General features: G+C 43.6%; 1 protein-coding gene across 6 annotated transcripts in view; it reads left to right on the top strand.

The window, feature by feature from the left end:
• EYA2 (EYA transcriptional coactivator and phosphatase 2) overlaps window positions 1-19,906 on the top strand; it is a 290,014-nt gene that overhangs the window by 175,068 nt on the left and 95,040 nt on the right. For all 6 annotated transcript variants that reach the window (XM_049869949.1, XM_049869950.1, XM_049869947.1 and 3 more), the window contains 3 exons: window positions 695-762; window positions 4,141-4,318; window positions 18,260-18,402. In XM_049869949.1, the coding sequence (XP_049725906.1) occupies window positions 695-762; window positions 4,141-4,318; window positions 18,260-18,402 (389 nt within the window). The remainder of the gene's footprint in view (window positions 1-694; window positions 763-4,140; window positions 4,319-18,259; window positions 18,403-19,906) is intronic.

The raw sequence follows: 19,906 nt of genomic DNA, 5'->3' as shown, positions 1-19,906 counted from the left end.
TTCTCCTGCTCCATCAGGGAGTCTCTGTTGTGTTCCCTGTCAGGGCAGTCGTTGGTGGTAGCTGGGCACCATCTAGTTCTTCTGGTCTCGGCTGATGGAGTCTCTGGTTTATGTGGCCCTTTCTGTCTCTGTGGCTCATGTTTTCCTTGTGTCTTTGGTGTTCTTCATTCTCCTCTGCTCCAGGTGGGTTGAGACCAATTGATGCATCTTAAATGGCCACCTGCTAGCTTCTAAGACCCCAGGTGCCACTTACCAAAGTGGCATGCAGATCATTTTCTTAATACTCTTTGTTATGCCAATTGACCTAGATGTCCCAAAGGGCTTTCTTGGCTGTAATCTTTACAGGGAGCAGATCACCAGAGGAGTATTCTCATTTCCATTCCTGTTTTATAGATGGGGAAGCAAAATCTCAGCGAGGTGAAGATATTTTGTTCATTTATTCAAAACATAATTAGGAGGACTAGAATCAGTGTTTTTTTTCTCACCACAACCCTGTGAAGAAGGTGCTGTTATTTATAGTCTTTGTTTGTCAAGGAAACTGAGGTTCAGAGATAGTTGGTAACTTGCCAAGGTCACAGGTTCTATCCAAGCCTTCAGACCTCAAAGACCTCGCTTGTCTGATGCGTCCTTCTCCTTCACACCCCTCCCCAACTGCGAGAGACTTAATCTGTATCCCTGTTCTTCCTTCCCACAGGCACAGCCGGAATCTATCAAGGAGCAAATGGACTGACCAACGCGGCTGGATTCGGGAGTGTGCACCAGGTAGCCTTATCTCCCCACCAGGCTTTTTTTTTGGTTCTTTCCTTATATCAGGATCTGCCTCCTCCCCCACCACCAGAAACCTGGCCTCTTATCCCCTGGGTTTGGAGACTGCAGGGAACAGATGCGCAAAAGGCCATTGGGAAGGTGTGGTATAGAGGCGGAAACACTGGAATTACTAGATTTTCTAAAGATGTAAGGTCATGGCAATCTTAAATGTTCAGTCTCGACATGATCCCAAGACACCCATAAAAATGCAAATGTGTGTGCTCTTTTGTGAGACTGTGGTTTGTTCACTCCCGGCTTCCCAGCATCTAGTGCCATAGTGCCTTGTGCACACTGGGTGCTCTGTAGATGCTTGGTAAATCAAACTAAGTCAATACTAGAAGGATGAAGAAGGACTAATATTTTGATTCTCTTGGTTTCACTTAAAGAGCAAATGAAGAATTTGCCTACTTTCAGGCACTAGAGATAGAAATGGACAGGTTCGAGAGACATTTGAAGGTACAGCCCACAAGACTTAGATGTGATATGTGGTGGGAAAGAATGACTCTTGGTTTTAGTACTTTATTTTGAGTCAGTATTTTCTTTATATTGGGAACTTAGATCTTCGTTGTATTTGAGAGTATACTTAAGGAGCCCTGGTGGTGCGATGGTTAAGCACCCAACCGCTGACGGAAAGGTTGGCAGTTTGAACCCACCCAGCAGCTCTGCGGGAGAAAGACCTGGCAATCTGCTTCTGTAAAGCTTACAGCCAAGAAAACCCTATATGGCAGTTCTACTCTGTCACATGGGGCCGCTCTGAATTGGAATCGACTCAATGGCACCTAACAACAACTTACTTTACTTGTCCTATAATTTTCTTCTCCCCACACTTCACTGATCTTTGAGAAGAGTTGGCATCACATTATTAGTTATATTTTGTTCTTGTTGCCCCACCTCCTGATGGAGGGTCTCCTGGGGACTCTCTCAAATGCCTGGGAGGCAGCAGTCTCACAGAAGTGCTACAACTCCTTAGCCTTGAGGGGCGGTGGTTGAGCAATGTGATGAACGTCATCCCTGTCACTGAACCGTGCATGTAACAAACGTTGACTGGGCAACGCTCCACAGCCTAGAATTAGGAACAGATCTCTGGTAAACAAAAGATTCTATCTTCACGTTTCCTTCGGAGAGAGTTCTCTTTGAGGAAATATATGATTTGGTGATATTTGTTTTAGAATGCAGTTGACTCTGTTTGAATCTGTTTTTGTTTCCTAATTGTATGGACCTTTTTTTTTTTTTTTTGACAGAGTCTTTATAAAGCTCTTATAAACATCAAACTCTAATAGCTTTGATTACGAGTATAATAGGAATTAGGTAATGGTATATAAAATATATTCAAAGTAAAGATAACCATGTAATACAATATAACCTTACTTCCGCTTAATAAAAATGTCTATATCAGATCGAAAAAAATAGAATTAATTTAATAAAAGTGTATGAGAACTCTGCACCTTCTCTGTAAGTCTTAAATTATCTCAGAAGAAAAAGTTAACAAGCTTTCAGGCTAGCGTTAAAACAAAACTGCTCCACCTAGGTAGACTTTAGGAGTATTTAACACGTATAAATACTCAGAATGCCCAAGCTGTTGTTTAGGGAGCTAAAGAATGTGAATGATTTCAACCTTGAGATACAGGGAAAAACTTATCTTTTTTTTTCCATTCTATTGTAAACATAGAGTGGAAAAATACAAAACATTATAGACATGGAGTCCTGATCGTGCAGCGGTTAGTTAAGAGCTTGGCTGCTAACCAAGAGGTCAGCTGTTCAAATCCACCAGTCGTTCCTTCGAAACCCTATGAGGCAGTTCTACTTGGTCCTGTAGGATCACTATGAGTCGGAATAGACTCGACAGCAACGGGTTTTATAAACATAGATAAAATACTTGTAAATAAGACAGGTTTGGTTGTTAACTCTGGGTGTTTGTCCATTTCACCCTAGGAGCTTATCGAAAACGCAGACTCCCTAGACGCCACCCCCAGAAATTCTGATGCAGTAGGTCTAGGGCTGGGCCTGGGAAGCTGAACTTTGCAAGAGTTCCCTTGCAGGGTTGCGAAACACTGGTTCATGGTCATGAACCACGGTCATGGTGGGGGAGAATATTTGAAATGATGACTGTTGTGGGATGAGAGCTGGAATATCTAGTCCATGTAAACAAAGCTTGATAAAAGAGAAATGGCTTCCACTGTCTTAATCTCCTAGATGCCCTAATAGGATATTATACATTCCCTAAAGCTGTACAGATGCCACTGTACTTGTGTCCCCGTGAACCCAAAATATCACCTTACCTCCTGGGTATGTTTGTATAGGTATGTGCTCTTTATTGTTCGTTCATTTTTTATCAATTTAAACAATATGCGTTGAGCACCCTACGTGCCAGGAGTGCTTCCCGGTTCTGGGGATACAACAGAGACCGAGACAGACCCTGTCGATGCCACACCCATATCCCTCAAGGTGCACCTCCTGACCTCCAGCAGCCAGTGTCTGCATCCCTGGGCCAGGGGGCTTTTCTAGAGCCAGTGAATAAGACAGGCAGGAAGTGCCAGGGAATTAAAACCCTGTGTGAGGTTTTTGAGGAGCCCTGGTGTCACAGTGGTTAAGAGCTCGGCTGCTAATCGAAAGGCCAGCATTTCAAATCCACCAGCTGCTCCTTGGAAACCCTATGGAACAGTTCTTCTCTGTCCTATAGGGTCGCTATGAGTTGGAATTGACTCGAAGGCAACAAGTTTGGTTTTTTGGTTTTATGAGGTTTTTGGAAGGACCCCTGGTGGTGCAGTGGTTAAACACTCAGCTGCTAACCAAAAGGTCAGCGGTTCGAACTGACCAGCCACTCCTCTCTGTGGGAGAAAGATGTGGCAGTCTGCTTCCATAAAGATTACAGCTTTGGAAACCCTGTGGGGCAGCTCTACTCTGTCCTATAGGGTCACTGTGAGTCAGAATCAACTCTACAGGAACAGGTTTGGTTTTTTTTTTTGGTGAGGTTTTTATAAATTATCTACATCTAGCAACAACAACGGAAAGCCTGGTGGCATAGTGGTTAAGTGCTACACCTGTTAACCAATAGATTGGCAGTTTGAATCCACCAGCTGCTCGTTGGAGACTCTATGGGGCAGTTCTACTCTGTCCTACAGGGTCGCTATCAGTCGGAATCGACTCGATGGCAACAGGTTTGGTTTTGTTTTTTGGTAACAACATCAGGAGGGGAGAGAGAGAGAGAGAGACAGTAGACTGGAGCCACAAGGCCTCTTCCCCACATCAGTTGTGATGGGCTGACTGGGGGCCCAAACCCAAACCTACCCGTGTAGGCTTCCTCGCTCACATCCTTGTTTTTTCCCTTCCCAGGACTATACTTCCTACGCCGGCTTCCCTCAGAGCCAGTACTCCCAGTATTACAGCTCATCCTACAACCCTCCTTATGTCCCGGCCAGCAGCATCTGCCCTTCCCCCCTCTCCACGTCTACCTACGTCCTCCAGGAGGCATCTCACAATGTCCCCAACCAGAGTCCCGAGTCACTTGCTGGTACGTACTGTCACTGTTGCGTGGTCATTCATGGCTCTGGTCTGAGGGCACACCAAGGCCTGGGTCCCCATTGTGGTGAACAGGTTGCCAAGGGCTAAATCCGGCCTCAGACTTGTTTTGTTTGCCTGTGTGTGTGTGTGTGTGTGTGTTTAATTGTACCCATGTTTAAAAGTCAGAAATTTTTACCTAAAAATTCTAATTTCTAGTTTAAGAGCTGGACTACTAACCAAAAGTTTGGCAATTCAAACCCACCCCGGGGTTCCCTAGATATGAGGTCTGGTGGTCTGTCTGCAAAAGGTCACAATCTTGAAAATCCTATGAAGCAATTCTACACCCATGGGATTGCTGTGAGTCGGAATTGACTTGACAGCAACTAACAACAACAGCTTCTCCTGAGAGACAGTCTAGCCAAATTAAGTCCACATTCCCAAGTGGCAACGCTCCGCCAGGGCTGAGTAATGTCTGCCCTTTTTAGACAAAAGACACAATTCCACATCTAGCCAGCTTAACTCAAGTTCATTACCTGCCTGGCCCATGTGGGCACTAGAGCTTGGGACCTCCTAGTCTAAAAGGAAGGAGCCCTGGTGGTGCAGTGGTTAAGCACTCAGCTGCTAACCAAAAGGTCAGTGGTTTGAACCCACCAGCTGCTCCTAGGGAGAAAGATGTGGCAGTCTGCTTCCGTAAAGATTATAGCCTTAGAAACCCTGTGGGACAGTTCTACTCTGTCCTACAGGGTCGCTGTGAGTCTCAATCCACTTGACGGCAATGGGTAATGAGAGTCCAAAAGGACTACTATTGATGGCTGACCCACTGTGTGCCAAGCACATAACTGTGTAGCCTTCTCTAATCACTTATTTATATATTTAGTCAACAAATATTGATTAAGCACCTACTGCATCCCAGGCACTCTCCTTAGTGTTTAGAAATAAAAGTGCAGTGTAGACTTGGTCTCTGCAGTCAGCAAACAATCACAAAAATATGTAATTACAAACTGTGATAAGGAACTGCCATCATCCTCACAAAGGCGGCTTTTGTATTGTCCCCCTCCTTCATCCAGATGAGAAAAATGAAGAACAAAGTGATAAGTAGCTTGCTAGTAATCGGTGGAGCTGGGATTCCAAACCCAGGCCTCTTGGACTGCACAGCAAGTGCCCCTGCTACTCCCTAAACCATACGTAGCTGAGAATATGTTATCGAAAATCCACTTGAGAGCAGAAGGGCCTTCAAGCCTTGGATCACTCTCTAACAGGTATTCAAATACAGCGAATTCTAGAACCCTTCAAAAATCCTTAAGAGTGTTCCTTTCAAATGGCATGACAGTTTTAGGAAACGTCCCTGGGTGCTATGAACGGATAATGCACTTGGCTGCTAACTGAAAGGTTGGAGGTTCAAGACCACCCAGAGGTGCCTCGGAAGAAGGACCTGGTCGTCTACTTCCAGAACAATCAGCCGCTGACAATCCTGTGGAGCACAGTTCTACTCTGACACTCGTGGGTCACCTTGAGTCAGAACCACTCAATGGCAACTGTTTCATTTTGTTTTTAGTCAGGACTTTTTTACTTCAAAACAGAAAATCTAATTTAAACTGGTTTCAGTAAAAAAAAAAAAAAAAAAGGAATTTTTGGATATATGCAACGAAGAAGTCCAGGAGTCCATGATTGGGCCCAGGGGTTGAGATGATAATGTGGGCACTCTGTCTCCCTTTTCCACCTGACTGCATTTTCTTGGATTCATTTAGCTCTCCAGCAAGCTCTCCCCCTGTGGTGGCAAAGAAGGCCACCAGCCACTCCAGGATTGCGTGCTGCCTGCTTATCTGCCCCAGCAGAGAGAGCTCCTCCTTCCTAACAGCTTCTGCAAAAGTCCCAGTAAAAGCTCTCATTGGCCCAGCTTAGGTCACATGCCCATCTCTGAACCAATCTCTGTGGCCAGTGGGGTAGAACGCTGTGATAGAGCCAAAGACCTCCGTCTCGTGCCCACAATGGAAGCTGGAGTTGGGGTCATCCTCACCCAAACCATATGGACTAGAGGTGAAGAGAGGTAGTTTCCCAAAGAAATCCAGACCACAGTAACTAGAAGAAGATAGCAGAGATACTGGATGGACAAAAACGACAGATGTCTACAGCCTCAATATAGATCCCACCTAGATTATGAGCAAAATGTGACAGGGTCCACATGTGGGCCCCTTTGTGTTCATGGAACTTGGCATGTACATCTCTTTGTAACTAACTTGCCAGCCTATGGATTCATTCATTCCATAAACCTGCTATTCACATATCTTCTCTTTTATGAGATCATTTGGGCTTATCCAACCTAAATAACATGGCCGACAGTAGATTCAACCAAACGAAACCAAACCAAACCTAGTGCCGTCGAGTCGATTCCGACTCATAGCAACCCTATAGGACAGAGTGAAACTGCCCCATAGAGTTTCCAAGGAGCACCTGGCAAATTCGAACTGCCGACCCTTTGGTTAGCAGCCATAGCACTTAACCACTACGCCACCAGGGTTTCCCCGACAGTAGATTAGAATGCCCAAATTGAATTTTATTCTTTTTTTTTCTTTTGAAACTTACTGATGTTCTGGGGTTTTGCATAAGCCAAGCTGGCATGGTGGCGAATGAACATTTATTCAGTAAATATTAATTGGTTGGTTGGTGGGTTGGTGGGTGGGTGAGCGGGTGGATGAGCTAGAAAAGGAACAATAAGGAAGACTTACCTCTTTCGCCTCCAACCCCGCAGTTCTTGGTGATCCTGAGCTATTTATTTTAGCCCTTGTATTTTCTGCCCCTGGGAGGAGAGTTAGTTACCCTTATTGGACAAATGGAGACAACATGGCCAAGCATTTTTAAGTCAACTTTTGGGGAAGTTTAGGGCCTGAGCACTGATTTCGCTCCTACTGATCTCATCACGGAAACAGTGGCGCAATGGTTAAGAGCTAGGGCTGCTTACCAAAAGGTCCGTAGTTCGAATCCACCAGACACTCCTTGGAAACACTATGGGGCAGTTCTATCCTGCCCTATAGGGTCACTATGAGTCAGAATGACTCAACAGCAATGAACTTGGACTTGGACTTGACCTCATCCTACAGTATTTAGTGAATACTTACCAAAAAACCAAACCTGTTGCTGTCAAGTCAATTCCGACTCATAGCGACCCTATAATGACCCTATGGGACAGAGTAGAACTGCCCAATAGGGTTTCTAAGGAGCAGCTAGTGGATTTGAACTGCTCACCTTTTGGTTAGCAGCTGAGCTCTTAACTACTCTGCCCCCAGGGCTCCAGTGAATACACAGTACCTAGTTAACAACTTCCAAATTGTTTTCTTTGAAGAGTAGGAAATTTAACCAACTTTTCTTTTTTTTTTTTTCTTTGTCATGCCTTGAGTTATTTCTGGCCATCCTGCTTTTCAGAATGTGGCCTCTCCAGACTGGTTTTGGCAAAAGAGAAACACAAAAAGCTGATGAGAAATTAGGGCAGAGAGGAAATATAAACAGGAAATCTTCACTAGATGCCCCTACGTATCTACATTGCCATGGTGAGCTAGGTCCCAAAGACTTACTTCCCAAGAATTTAGGTTATGTGGGAAGATCATCTTTGTTTCCAATCAGGAGCAAACATAAAGGCTCGTTGTGTCTCTTTGAAATTTTTCTTTATTGTTGCCCCCTGTTCTTCATTTATCCCTTGGTCTAAGGTTCAACAATAAGTGGTTGAGATGGTTTTTACTGTGTGTCTAACAAGTGCACATAAAATCTAATGGCATAAATAATTGTCAGCTATAACCAAGGTCTCTTGCCTCTTTTCCCCAGTGTCTGTTATAAAGGAAGAGCGGGGAGGCGTGCTTTTGCGCACACACACACACGCACGCACACACACACGCACGCACACACACACACGCACGCACACACACATACACACACACGCGCTCTCTTAAAATTTCCCATAAAAACTCCACTTTTGAAATTATCCAGGATCTCTTTGAGTGGTTGGTTTCAAACTCCAGAGGCTCAAAAGGTTTGTACGTTACAGACAGATCAGTCTTTGCATCGCCTGGATTTAGTAGTCTGACGTTCTTCCCCACCCCTGCACCCCCGTCCCCATGGCAGCCCAAGCACCACCCATTTGCAGATGATTACAGGCAATTGGCTGATGTCGAGGGCAAAATCAGAACATCTGATGCTACTGAAGAGGAAAAACAAATCAGTAGTGATTGCTTAAGGATTTTTCCTTCTTTTTAAATTTTTAAGTAAGGACCCAAATTATCTAAAAAGAAGTCGGAGGAATTTTTTTTTTTTTTTTAACCTTCTTAGAGCATTTCCCGCAGCCACTAGAAGGAGAAATTTTAAGAAAAAAAAATCTCTGAAGGAGAAACTCCAAGGTCTTCCATGCAACTTGGCAACATCTAACAAAATTAAAAGTGCATGTACCCTTTAGCCCAACTACTCTACTTCTAGGAATTCATCCAAAAGATATACTCCTACATGGATACAAAGACTTTAGCAAAAAGAATACTTATTGTCATTGCAAAAGACTAGAAACATGTCCATCAACAGGGGACAAGGTAAAGAAATTAGGGTGCACCAGAAGAACTAGATAGTGCCCGGCTACCACCACTGAATGTTCTCATCAGGAACATAATAAAGAAATCCTGATAAAAAGAGAGAAAAACACACAAAAAAGACCGGAATTACTGGTCTTACTTGCCCGAGGACACCCTGGTAACTCAGAACTGAAGCCACTCCTGAAATCCACGTTTCGGCCAAAGATTAGACGGGCCTATAAAACAATAACACACGTGAGGAACATGCTTCTTAGGTCAATCAAGTACACGGGACCAAATGGGCGACCCCTGCCCAAAAGCAAAGACCAGAGGCAGGAAGGGACAGGAAAACTGGATGAATGGACACGGGGAACCCGAGGTGGAAAGAGAAAGGGGGAGAGTGCTGACACACTGTGGGGACCTCATATCACAAAAGCATTTGTGTATAAAATTTTTTAATGAAAAACTAATGTGCCCTGTCAACTTTCACCTGAAACACAATAAAATTAAAATTAAAAAAATGATAATAAAAAAACTTTTAAAAGGAAGAAAAATGTGGAACAGAACTTCAAATTCTTAAAGAATCCACACTTACTGGACCTATTGAGGCTGGAGGAGTCACCGAAACTATGGCTCTGCGTTGCTTTTCAGTCCTTGAATTGAAACTATCCCCTGAAATCACCTTTAAGTTAAGTGACACTTTAGCCCAAAGAGTGAAGATTGTCACCCTTGAATATAGCATTACTTAAAAAAAAAAAAAATCTACGTAAGACCATAGAGAAAACAGTTATTTTAAAATGTAGATGATAAGGCTGGGGACAGGGAGATTAAATCAATGGGAGTGAAACATCTAGAACAGAAATAAGCAGCATGTTGACACAATGTGAAGAATGTAACCAATGTCGTTGTGTCTAGAAACTGTGGAATGCTAGCAGGTTTTGCTATGTATATTTCCGTGGAACATAAAATTATTTAAAAAAAAAAGAAAGAAATTATGGTACATCTGCCCAATGCATTAGTGGTTGCCTGGGAAGGGAGGGATTGCCAAGGGGAACAAGGGAACTTTTGCGGGGTAAGGCATGTGTTTATTATCTTGGTAGGGGCGATGGTTTCACAGGTGTATATATAAATCAACATAGAAACTTATCACGTTGTATAATTTAAATATGGGCAGTTTGTTGTATGTCAATTGTGCCTCAGTAAAGCTGTTAAAATAAATACATAAAAAGGGAGAAAGAAAAAGCGTTAAGTGACTTCAAAAAACCTTTACATAAATTGCTCTAGCCTGTGAACCTGACTGTGGCCTAGAACTTTGACCCTTCATTCTCAGGACTGTGTAAGTGTGGGGAAAGGGCTGGGGTTTTTTCTTTTCTTTTACACATTGGCTTCACATATACCTCATATTAGATATTTCGTAGGTGGCTGGCATTTCCTCTTTTTGATAAGATTTGCTTGGATTTTAATGGGGGCATCAAAAGTTTTCTCAGCCCTAATACACTTAGAATGGGAGCCCTGACGGCGCAGTGGTTAAGAACTAGGCTGCTAACTGAAGTGTCGGCGGTTCAAACCCACCAAGCGGTTCTGTAGGAGCAAATACCTGCTGATCTGCTACTGTAAAGATTAAAACGAAAACCAAACCCATTGCCACCAAGTCGACTGGGACTCACAGAGACCCTATAGGACGGGGTAGAACTGCCCCACAGGGTTTCCAAGGCTGTAATCTTTACAGAGAAGCCCTGGTGGTGCAGAGCCCTGTTGGTTAGAGCTTAGCCGCTAACCAAAAAGTCAGCAGTTCGAATCCACCAGCCACTCTTTGGAAACCCTATGGGGCAGTTCTGTCCTGTCCTGTAGGGTCACTATGAGTCAGAATCAACTCAACAGCAGTGGGTTTTGGTTTTTGGTAATCTTTACGAAAGCAGACCATCACATCTTTCTCCTGCAGGTCAGCTGGTGGATTTAAACTGCTGACCTTCTGGTTAGCAGCCAAATGTTTAACCACTTTGCTGCCAGGGCTCCTCCCATAAAGATTACAGTTTAGGAAACCCTACGGGGCAGTTCTACTTTGTCATATAGGGTCACCATGAGTCGGAATCCACTCAATAGCACACAACAATAACCTTAGAACTACCAAGTGAGTCAGGATATACCCTGTTTACATTGCACCGAAGCACCTGTGAGTTTATTCACTGCCTACTCCTCAGCCTCCAGAAAAAAGTCTTTGCTCCCCTGATGTTTGGGAATCTCTAATGCTGTATCCTGAAAATTCTGTATCCTGAAAGTGCTGTGTCCTGAAAATGCTGTGGAGTTGGAGAAATCCCAGCAGTCCTGACAACTCAAAATCTGGTCTTTTCCTGTTACGTCCTTCATCTGCTAAGAGGTTTTATAAACATCAAATAAACATTGTCCAGTCCCTTGGGTTTGGGAGGGAAATAGTCCTTTCAGCGTAGAAAAAAAAAAATCAGTCCTTTGCCAAGTACTTTGAGACAAAGGCATTTTCCCTGGTGATCCAAGAACTGGAAATTTGGGAGGAAGAGGAGAGGGGAGGCAGCAGGATACATTTGGGAGCTAAAACAAGCTGTAAGACGAGAACATGGGATGGCATGTTCTCTAAGGCTCCATGCTGGTTTACAATCCTGTCACTCTCTGGTGAGGAAACCAAAAAACCAAGCCAAACCCATTGCCATCAAGTCAATTCCAACTGATAGCAACCCTATAGGACAGAGCAGAACTGCGCCATAGAGTTTCCAAGGAGTGCCTGGGGGATTCAAACTGCTGACCTTTTAGTTAATAGCCATAGCTCTTAACTACCACACCACCAGGGTTTCTCTGGTGAGGAGGACAGGCCCAAATTTTCGTCCAGGCTCTGCCACTAATATACAGGGTAATAATGGGAAAACCCAGGTGGTGTAGTGGCTAAGAGCTACAGCTGCTAACCAAAAGGCCAGCAGTTTGAATCCACCAGGCACTCCTTGGAAACTCTATGGGGCAGTTCTACTCTGTCCTGTAGGGTCGCTATCAGTTGGAATTGACTTGACGGCAACAGGTTTGATTTTTTTTTTTCTTAATGGGCAAGTGTGCCTGGGTAGTGCAAATGGTTAACTTGCCTAGGTGCTAATCGAAAGGTTGGAGGTTTGAGTCTACCTAGAAGTACCTCAGAAGAAAGGCCTGGTGATCTACTTGCAAAAAACGCAGCCATTGAAAACTCAGTGGAACATAGTCCTAATCTAATACTCATGGGGTCCTCATGAGTAGGAATCGACTCAGTGGTAACTGGTAGTGGGCAAATTACATCCGCTCACTGAGCCTCAGTTTTCTCATTCATTAGATTGATTGGTTTAATCTTTACATGGGCAGATTGCCAGGTCTTTCTCCCACAGAGACCAGGTGCCAACCTTGAAGTTAGCATAGTGCTTAACCAGGGTGCCTCCAAAAGCTAAAACCAAACTCACGGCCATCCAGTGTTGTCACTAGGGGGCGTACGGAATGCGGACCGCACTGGTTGACACTGTCAGAGGCGTGACACCAAAATGACTGTCTATAAAGTTTTTGTGCAGTGTTTCAGCGGAAATTTATTGTTTTGTATAAAAGTATCTCTGTAGTTAGTTACAACAACAAAAACATTTTTTGTAAGCTCAGCTTCCTCATATCAGTGTACCTTCAAGGCTACAACTTGATGCTCATTCACTTTTTGGACCTTCTAATGTGCTCCAGTCAGCGTATTATTACTCAGTTACAGTGACGCTTCGAATCCTATGGTTTCATGTGCACGGCACTACAAGCACGTGCTGTTGTTTTTGTTGTTGCTGGCATTTATGATTTGCAAGTAACATTAGTACAAAAACCATTAGTAAGGATTTTGTGTGTTCTGGTACAGAAGGAAGTCCATGGGCGGAGGGGTGACACCATTATTTACTGCACTGGGTGACACCAACCCTAGTGATGCCACTGTTGCCATCAAGTCCATTCCAATTCATAGCAGCCGTATAGGACAGGGCAGAACTGCTCCCTAGGGCTTCCAAGTCTTTAAATCTTTGAAGAAGCAGACATATTTCACGAAATATTTCAGCAAAGCAGCTGGTGGGTTCAAACCACTGACCTTTCAGTTAGCAGCTGAACGCTTAACCACCACACCGCCAGGTCTCCTTAATTTACCCCTATGGGGGTGTATTAGGTCAGCTGTAAAAACATGCCACAAATCGAGTGGCTTTGTTGTTCTTAGGTGCCATCCAGTAGGTTCCGACTCATAGCGCAACAGAACGGAACTCCTCCGGTCCTGTGCCATCCTCACAATTGTTGTTATGTGTGAGCCCACTGTTGAAGCCACTGTCAGTCCATCTCATTGACACTGAGGGTCTTCCTCTTTTTTGGTGACCCTCTACTTTACCAAGCATGATGCCCTTCTCCAGGGACTGATCCCTCCTGATAACATGTCCAAAATATGGGAGATGAAGTCTTACCACTCTTGCCTCTAAAGGGGCATTTTGGCTGTCCTTCTTCCAAGACAGATTTGTTCATTCTTCTGGCAGTCCATGGTATATTCAGTACTCTTTGCCAACACCATAATTCAAAGGCATCAACTCTTCTCCAGTCTTCCTTCTTCATTGTCCAGCTTTCCCATGCATATGAGGCAATTGAAAATACCATGGCTTGGGTCAGACTCACCTTAGTCCTCAGAGTGGCATCTTTGCTTTTTAACACTTTAGAGAGGTCTTTTGCAGCAGATTTGCCCAATGCAATACGTCGTTGGATTTCTTGACTGCTGGTTCCATGGGTGTTGACTGTGGATCCAAGTAAAATGAAATCCTTGACAACTTCGATCTTTTCTCCGTTTATCATTATATTGCTTATTGGTCCAATTGTGAGAATTTTTGTTTTCTTTATGTTGAGGCGCAATCCATACTGAAGGCTGTGGTCTTTGATCTTCATCAGTGAATGGTTCAAGTCCTCTTCACTTTCAGCAAGCAAGATTGTGTCATCTGCATAACACAAGGTTGTTAATGAGTCTTCCTCCAATCCTGATGTCCCATCTTTCTTCATAGAGTCCAGCTTTTTGGATTATTTGCTCAGCATACAGATTGAAGAAGTATGGTGAAAGGATGCAACTCTGATTCATACCCTTCCTGACTTTAGGGCACGAAGTATCCCCTTTTTCTGTTTGAGCAACTGTCTCATGGTCTAGTACAGGATCCTCATGAGAACAATTAAGTGTTCTGGAATTCCCATTCTCTGCAATGTTATCCATAATTTGTTATGACCCACACAGTCGAATGCCTTTGCATAGCCAATAAAACACAGGTAGACATCTTTCTGGTATTCTCTGTTTTTAGCCAGGATCCATCTAACATCAGCAATGATATCCCTCATTCCACCTCATCTTCTGAATCCAGCTTGAATTTCTGGCAGTACCCTGTTAATGTATTGCTGTAACCATTTTTGAATGATCTTCAATAAAATTTTATTTCTGTATGATATTAATGATATTGTTCGATAATTGCTGTATTCTGTTGAATCACCTTTCTTTGGAATGGACACAAATATGGATCTCTCTACTCCGTTGGCCAGGTAGTTATCTTCCAAATTCCTTTTCATAGATGAGTGAGCACCTCCAGCACTGCATCTGTTTGTTGAAACATCTCAATTGGTATTCCGTCAATTCCTGGAACCTTGTTTTTTGCCAATGCCTTCATTGAAGTTTGGACTTCTTCCTTCAGTACTGTTGGTTCTTGATCATATGCTACCTCATGAAATGGTTGAATGTTGATCAATTGTTTTTGGTATAGTGACTCTATGTATTCCTTCCATCTTCTTTTGATGCTTCCTGAGTCATTTAATAGTTTCCCCATAAAATCCCTCAAAATTACAACTTGAGGCTTGAATTTTTTCTTCAGTTCTTTCAACTTGAGGAATGCTGAGTGTGTTCTTCCCTTTTGGATTTCTAACTTCAGGTCTTTGCACATTTCATTATAATGCCTTACTTTGTCTTCTCAAGCTGCCCTTTGAAACTTTCTATTCAGCTCTTTTACTTCACTACTTCTTCTGTTCACTTTAACTACTCTACGTTCAAGAGCAAGTTTCAGCGTCCCCACTTGTCTGTCAGTTTGTTGCACTGTGGTGGCTTGCATGTGGCTGTGATGCTGGAAGCTATGCTACCGGTATTTCAAATACCCACAGGGTGACCTATGGTGGACAGGTTTCAGTGGAGCTTCCAGACCGAGACAGACTAGGAAGAAGGACCTAGTGGTGTACTTCTGAAAAAAATTGGCCAGTGAAAACCTTATGAATAGCAGTGGAACACTGTATGGTATAGTGCCAGAAGAAGAGCCCCTTAGCTGGAAGGCACTCAAAATATGACTAGGGAAGAGCCACCTCTTCAAAGAAGAGTCAACCGTAATGATGTGGATGGAGTCAAACTTTTGGAACCTTCATTTGCTGATGTGGCATGACTCAAAATGAGAAGAAACAGCTGCAAACATCCATTAATAATCAGAATGTGGGATGTACAAAGTATGAATCTAGGAAAATTGGAAGACATCAAAAATTAAATGGAACACATAAAGATCTATATCCTAGACATTAGTGAGCTGAAATGGACTGGTATTGGCCATTTTGAATCAGAGAATCATACAGTCTGCTATCCCAGGAATGACAAATTGAAGGGGAATGGGGTCGAATTCATCGTCGAAATGAACATTTCAAGATCTATCCTGAAGTTAAACACTGTCAATGATAGGATAATATCCATACAACTACAAGGAAGACCAGTTAGTATGATTATTATTCAAATTTATGTTCCAACCAATAAGGCCAAAGATGAAGAAATTGAAGATTTTTACCAATTTCTGCAGTCTGAAATTGATCAAACATGCAGTCAAGATGCACTGATAATTACTGGTGACTAGAATGCAAAAGTTGGAAACAAAGGAGAAGGATTGGTAGTTGGAAAATATGGCCTTGGTGATAGAAACGACACCACGATCCCATGAGAGAATTTTGCAAGACCGACAACTTCTTCATTGCAAATACCTTTTTCACCAAAACAAATGGTGACTGTATACGTGGACCTCACCAGATGGAATACACAGAAATCAAATCGACTAGATCTGTGGAAAGAGACAATGGAGAAGCTCAACATCATCACTCAGAACAAGGCCAGGGGCTAACTACAGAATAGACAGACCATCAGTTGCTCATATGCAAGTTCAGGATGAAACTGAAGAAAATGAGAACAAGCCCACAAGAGCCAAAGTATGCCCTTGAGTATATCCCACCTGAATTTAGAGACCATCTCAAGAATAGATTTGACCCATTGAATACAACTGACTGAAAACTGGATGAGTTGTGAAATGACATCAAGGATATCATACATAAAGAAAGCAAGAGGCCATTTATAAAGACAGGAAAGAAAGAAAAGACCAAAATGATGTCAGAAGGAACTCTTGAGTGGCTTAAAAAAAAAAAAAATTTTTTTTTTTTTTTATTGTCTCACAGTTCGGAAGGCTTAGAAGCCTGAAATCAAGATGTCAGCAGGTCTGTGTTCTATCTGAAGGCTGTAGGGGAAGATCTTCCCTTGCTTCTTCCAGCTTCTGGTGGTTTCTGGCATTCTTTGGTGTTCCTTGCTTGTAGATGGATCACTTCAATCTCCGCCCCTGTCGTCGCATAGTCTTTTTCCCTCTGAGTCCCTGTCTGTGCCTCTTCTCCTCTTTTGTAAAGACACTAGTCCCCACTCTGTACGTCCTCATATTGACTTAACTAATAACATCTTCAAAGACTCTGTGATGGTTAAAAGTTGTGTGTCAACTTGGCTGAGACATAGTCTCAGTGGATTGGCAGTCATGTAGTGATGTGGTTTGGCAGTTATGTAATGATGTAATTTGCCAGTTGTGTAATGATGTAGTCATCCTCCATGATTTGATCTGATGTGATCAGCTAGTCAGTTGTAAGGAGCATTTCCTTAGGGGTGTGGCCTGCATCCAATATATATATATATATGGGTGTCCTGGCAAAGCTTGCTTGCTCTGGATCCTGCATCCGGGTCATCATCATCTGACTTACGGTTCTTGAGACTTGAGCCAGCTGCCTGCTGCATTGCCTGCCAGTCTTGGGACTCACCAGCTTTGCAGCCTGTGAGCCATCAGCCCGCTGTCTGACCTGCCAATCTTGGGTTCGTCAGCCTCCGCAGCTACATGAGTCAAGAGAAGCCTCCAGCCTGAGGTCTGACCCACAGACTTGGGACTTTCCAGCCTCTACAACTGCAAGAGCTACTTCCTTGAGATAAATATATAAAATATATTATCTTGAGATAAATATATACATATGTGTATATATATATGTAAATGCATATATATATACACATATACATATATATATGCTTACTGGTTTTGCTTCTCTAGAGAACCCAGCCTAAGACAGACCCTATTTCCAAACCAAGTACCTGGGCACAACATGATGAACATATGGCCCTAAATTGTACAATTAAAGAATGGTGAAATGGCACATGTTTTGTTACATACACATTTACCATAACTGAAAAAAAAAAATGGTACCTGGGATTAGAATTTCAGTATATCTTTTTAGCAGACACAGTTCAATCCATACCACAGGGTCTCTTAAAAGATAGGAGAGTTTGAGTTACCTATAGATATCTATTTTCTTCCTTCTGTTAGTCTAGGGGTTCTCAGGTTTTAAGATGTGTATAGAATTGTAAACACAAAGCTATATTCACTGTAATCTAGATCCCCACACAGCTCCTCTCTCACTTCCTTCGGATCTCTGCTCCAATGTCCTCTGACTCACAAGGCCTTCCCTGACCACCCCCATATATATTAGCAGTCCCAGCGCTCCCTGCTTCCCCTCACTCTGATTTCTTATTTCCCTGTAACCCATGTCCCCACCTGACAATACTATGTATTTGCTTGTTTATTTGTTTCGTGTCACTCTTCTTGCTAGAATTTAAGTGCTTCATAGACCAGGACATATTCTCAGCACCTGGAACGGCACCTACTCAATAAATACCTGTTGAATGAATGAATGATTATGAATGTGAAATTTAAGGGATGTCCAAGGTGCTGGATCTGTAAGTACTGCCTTTGGGACCTACTTTGGAGTCCCTGGGTGGTGCAAATGGTTATGCACTCGACTACTAACTGAAAGGTTGGTGGTTCAAACCTACCCAGAGGTGCCTTGGAAGAAAGTCTTGGCAGTCTGCTTCCAAAGGTCACAGCCTTGAAATGAAAACCCTATGGAGTAGTTCCGCTCTGCACACATGGGGTTGCCGTGAGTTGGAATCAACTCAACGGCAGCTAACAACAGTACCACGTTGGAATTAGATGGTGTTGCTGTGGTGTTTCCTGGGAGGAGACACCAGCAAGCTTCTGATATGTCCACCATCCCCTTTCTTACACCAGGTGAATATAGCACACATAATGGACCGTCCACGCCGGCAAAAGAGGGAGACGCAGACAGGCCCCACCGGGCCTCTGACGGGAAGCTCCGAGGCCGCTCCAAGCGGAACAGCGACCCCTCCCCTGCTGGGGACAACGAGATCGAGGTAACTCCCAGCAGCCTCTTTTTTACTTGGTCAGTGTAGTGTCCATCTGTGGTCTGAACAGGAGGTGGAGGGACAGAGTGATCTCCAAACACACGGGGAGAGTTGTCCTTTGGGTTCACAAAGCGCAGTACCAGAGACAAGAGTGCCTGAAGGTGAAGTAGGGGAGAATTAGGTCGGACTTCAGGAAGCAGTGTGGACTGACCAGGCCAGGAAAAGATGACCCCCAGAGGTAGTGAAAAACAGTAGTTCTCAAATGTGAACAGCCTCAGAATCACCTGGAGGGCTTGTGAAAACCACAGATGGCTGGGACTCACCCCCAGGGTTTCTGATTCAGTAGGTCTGGGGTGGGGCCTGAGAATTTGCATTTCTAGCAAGTTCCCAGGTGATGCTGTTGGGTTGGGGACCTCACACTGAGAGCCCCTGGTAAAGAAGATAACAGGCCAGTGACTTTTCTATTGGTCAAGAGTGATGCTTAACCCTGGCTACATATTACAACCACCCGGGCTGCTTTTTAAAAACACAGATGCTCAGGCCCCATCTCCACCCATTGAACATACATTTGGAGGAAAGGAGAGATAGTCTTAAAAGTTTCCCTGGAAATTCTAATATGGCTTAGATATTTATCCACCTGGAGGCAAGAGGCTAGCTCAAATGAGTTTTCATGCTTTCCTATGATTCTGAGTTTCTCAGACCTGGCCAAACCTTAGAATCTCCTGGGAGCTTTAAAAAGCCTTCGCTCTCAAGCTGCACTCCAGGCAAATGAAATCAGAGGGTGAGACTCAGGCATCAGTCCTGTGAAAGCTCCCAGCTGAGCCCGTGGGCAGCCTAGGCTGAGAACTGTTCTCAAGGGATGCTCTACTGTTTATAACAAAGTAACCAAAAACCAGACCAAACCTGTTGCCTTCAAGTTGGTTCCAACTCATAGTGACCTTATAGGAGAGTAGAACTGCCCCATAGGATTTCCAAGGAGCAGCTGGTAGATTCAAACTGCTGACCTTTTGGTTAGCAGCTGAGCTTTTAACCATTGTGCCACCAGGGCTCCATAATAAAGCAAGCATAGGATTATTTTTCAGGCACTAACATTTTCCCAAACAAACACACAAAGAAAAAAGCCAACATGGGCGGAGGAAGAGAGAAGCTGCCAGAGGGGCCACAGGCAAGATGGATGGCCAAAAAACCAATATATGCTACTGTTATCTATTGGGGCAGGTGGGGGAGGGGGGAGAAGAATGGGCAAATCCATCAGTTTGTGCTTCTTTGTAAAAGGCAGTCATTTGTTGGCTTAAGTGGGTCATGGGTATATGGATTAGTGTTGACAAAGCCTGGGTCAGGGCCAGGAAATTCAAATGCACCCTCTTCACGTCCTAATTCATAATCCTCTATAGTTCAAGTAGCAGCTACAAAGCTCAGCCCACAAGCTCAGATATGCTAAGAAATATAATTTTTATCATTTCTGTAAAATTAGCATAATTTTTACTGTGAGTCCCCGTCCCATCAAGAAATC

Source organism: Elephas maximus, chromosome 25 (assembly GCF_024166365.1).
Source record: "Elephas maximus indicus isolate mEleMax1 chromosome 25, mEleMax1 primary haplotype, whole genome shotgun sequence".
Lineage (NCBI taxonomy): Eukaryota > Metazoa > Chordata > Mammalia > Proboscidea > Elephantidae > Elephas > Elephas maximus.
Note: the sequence above shows the minus strand (reverse complement) of the source record. Positions and strands in the feature narration are given on the sequence as shown.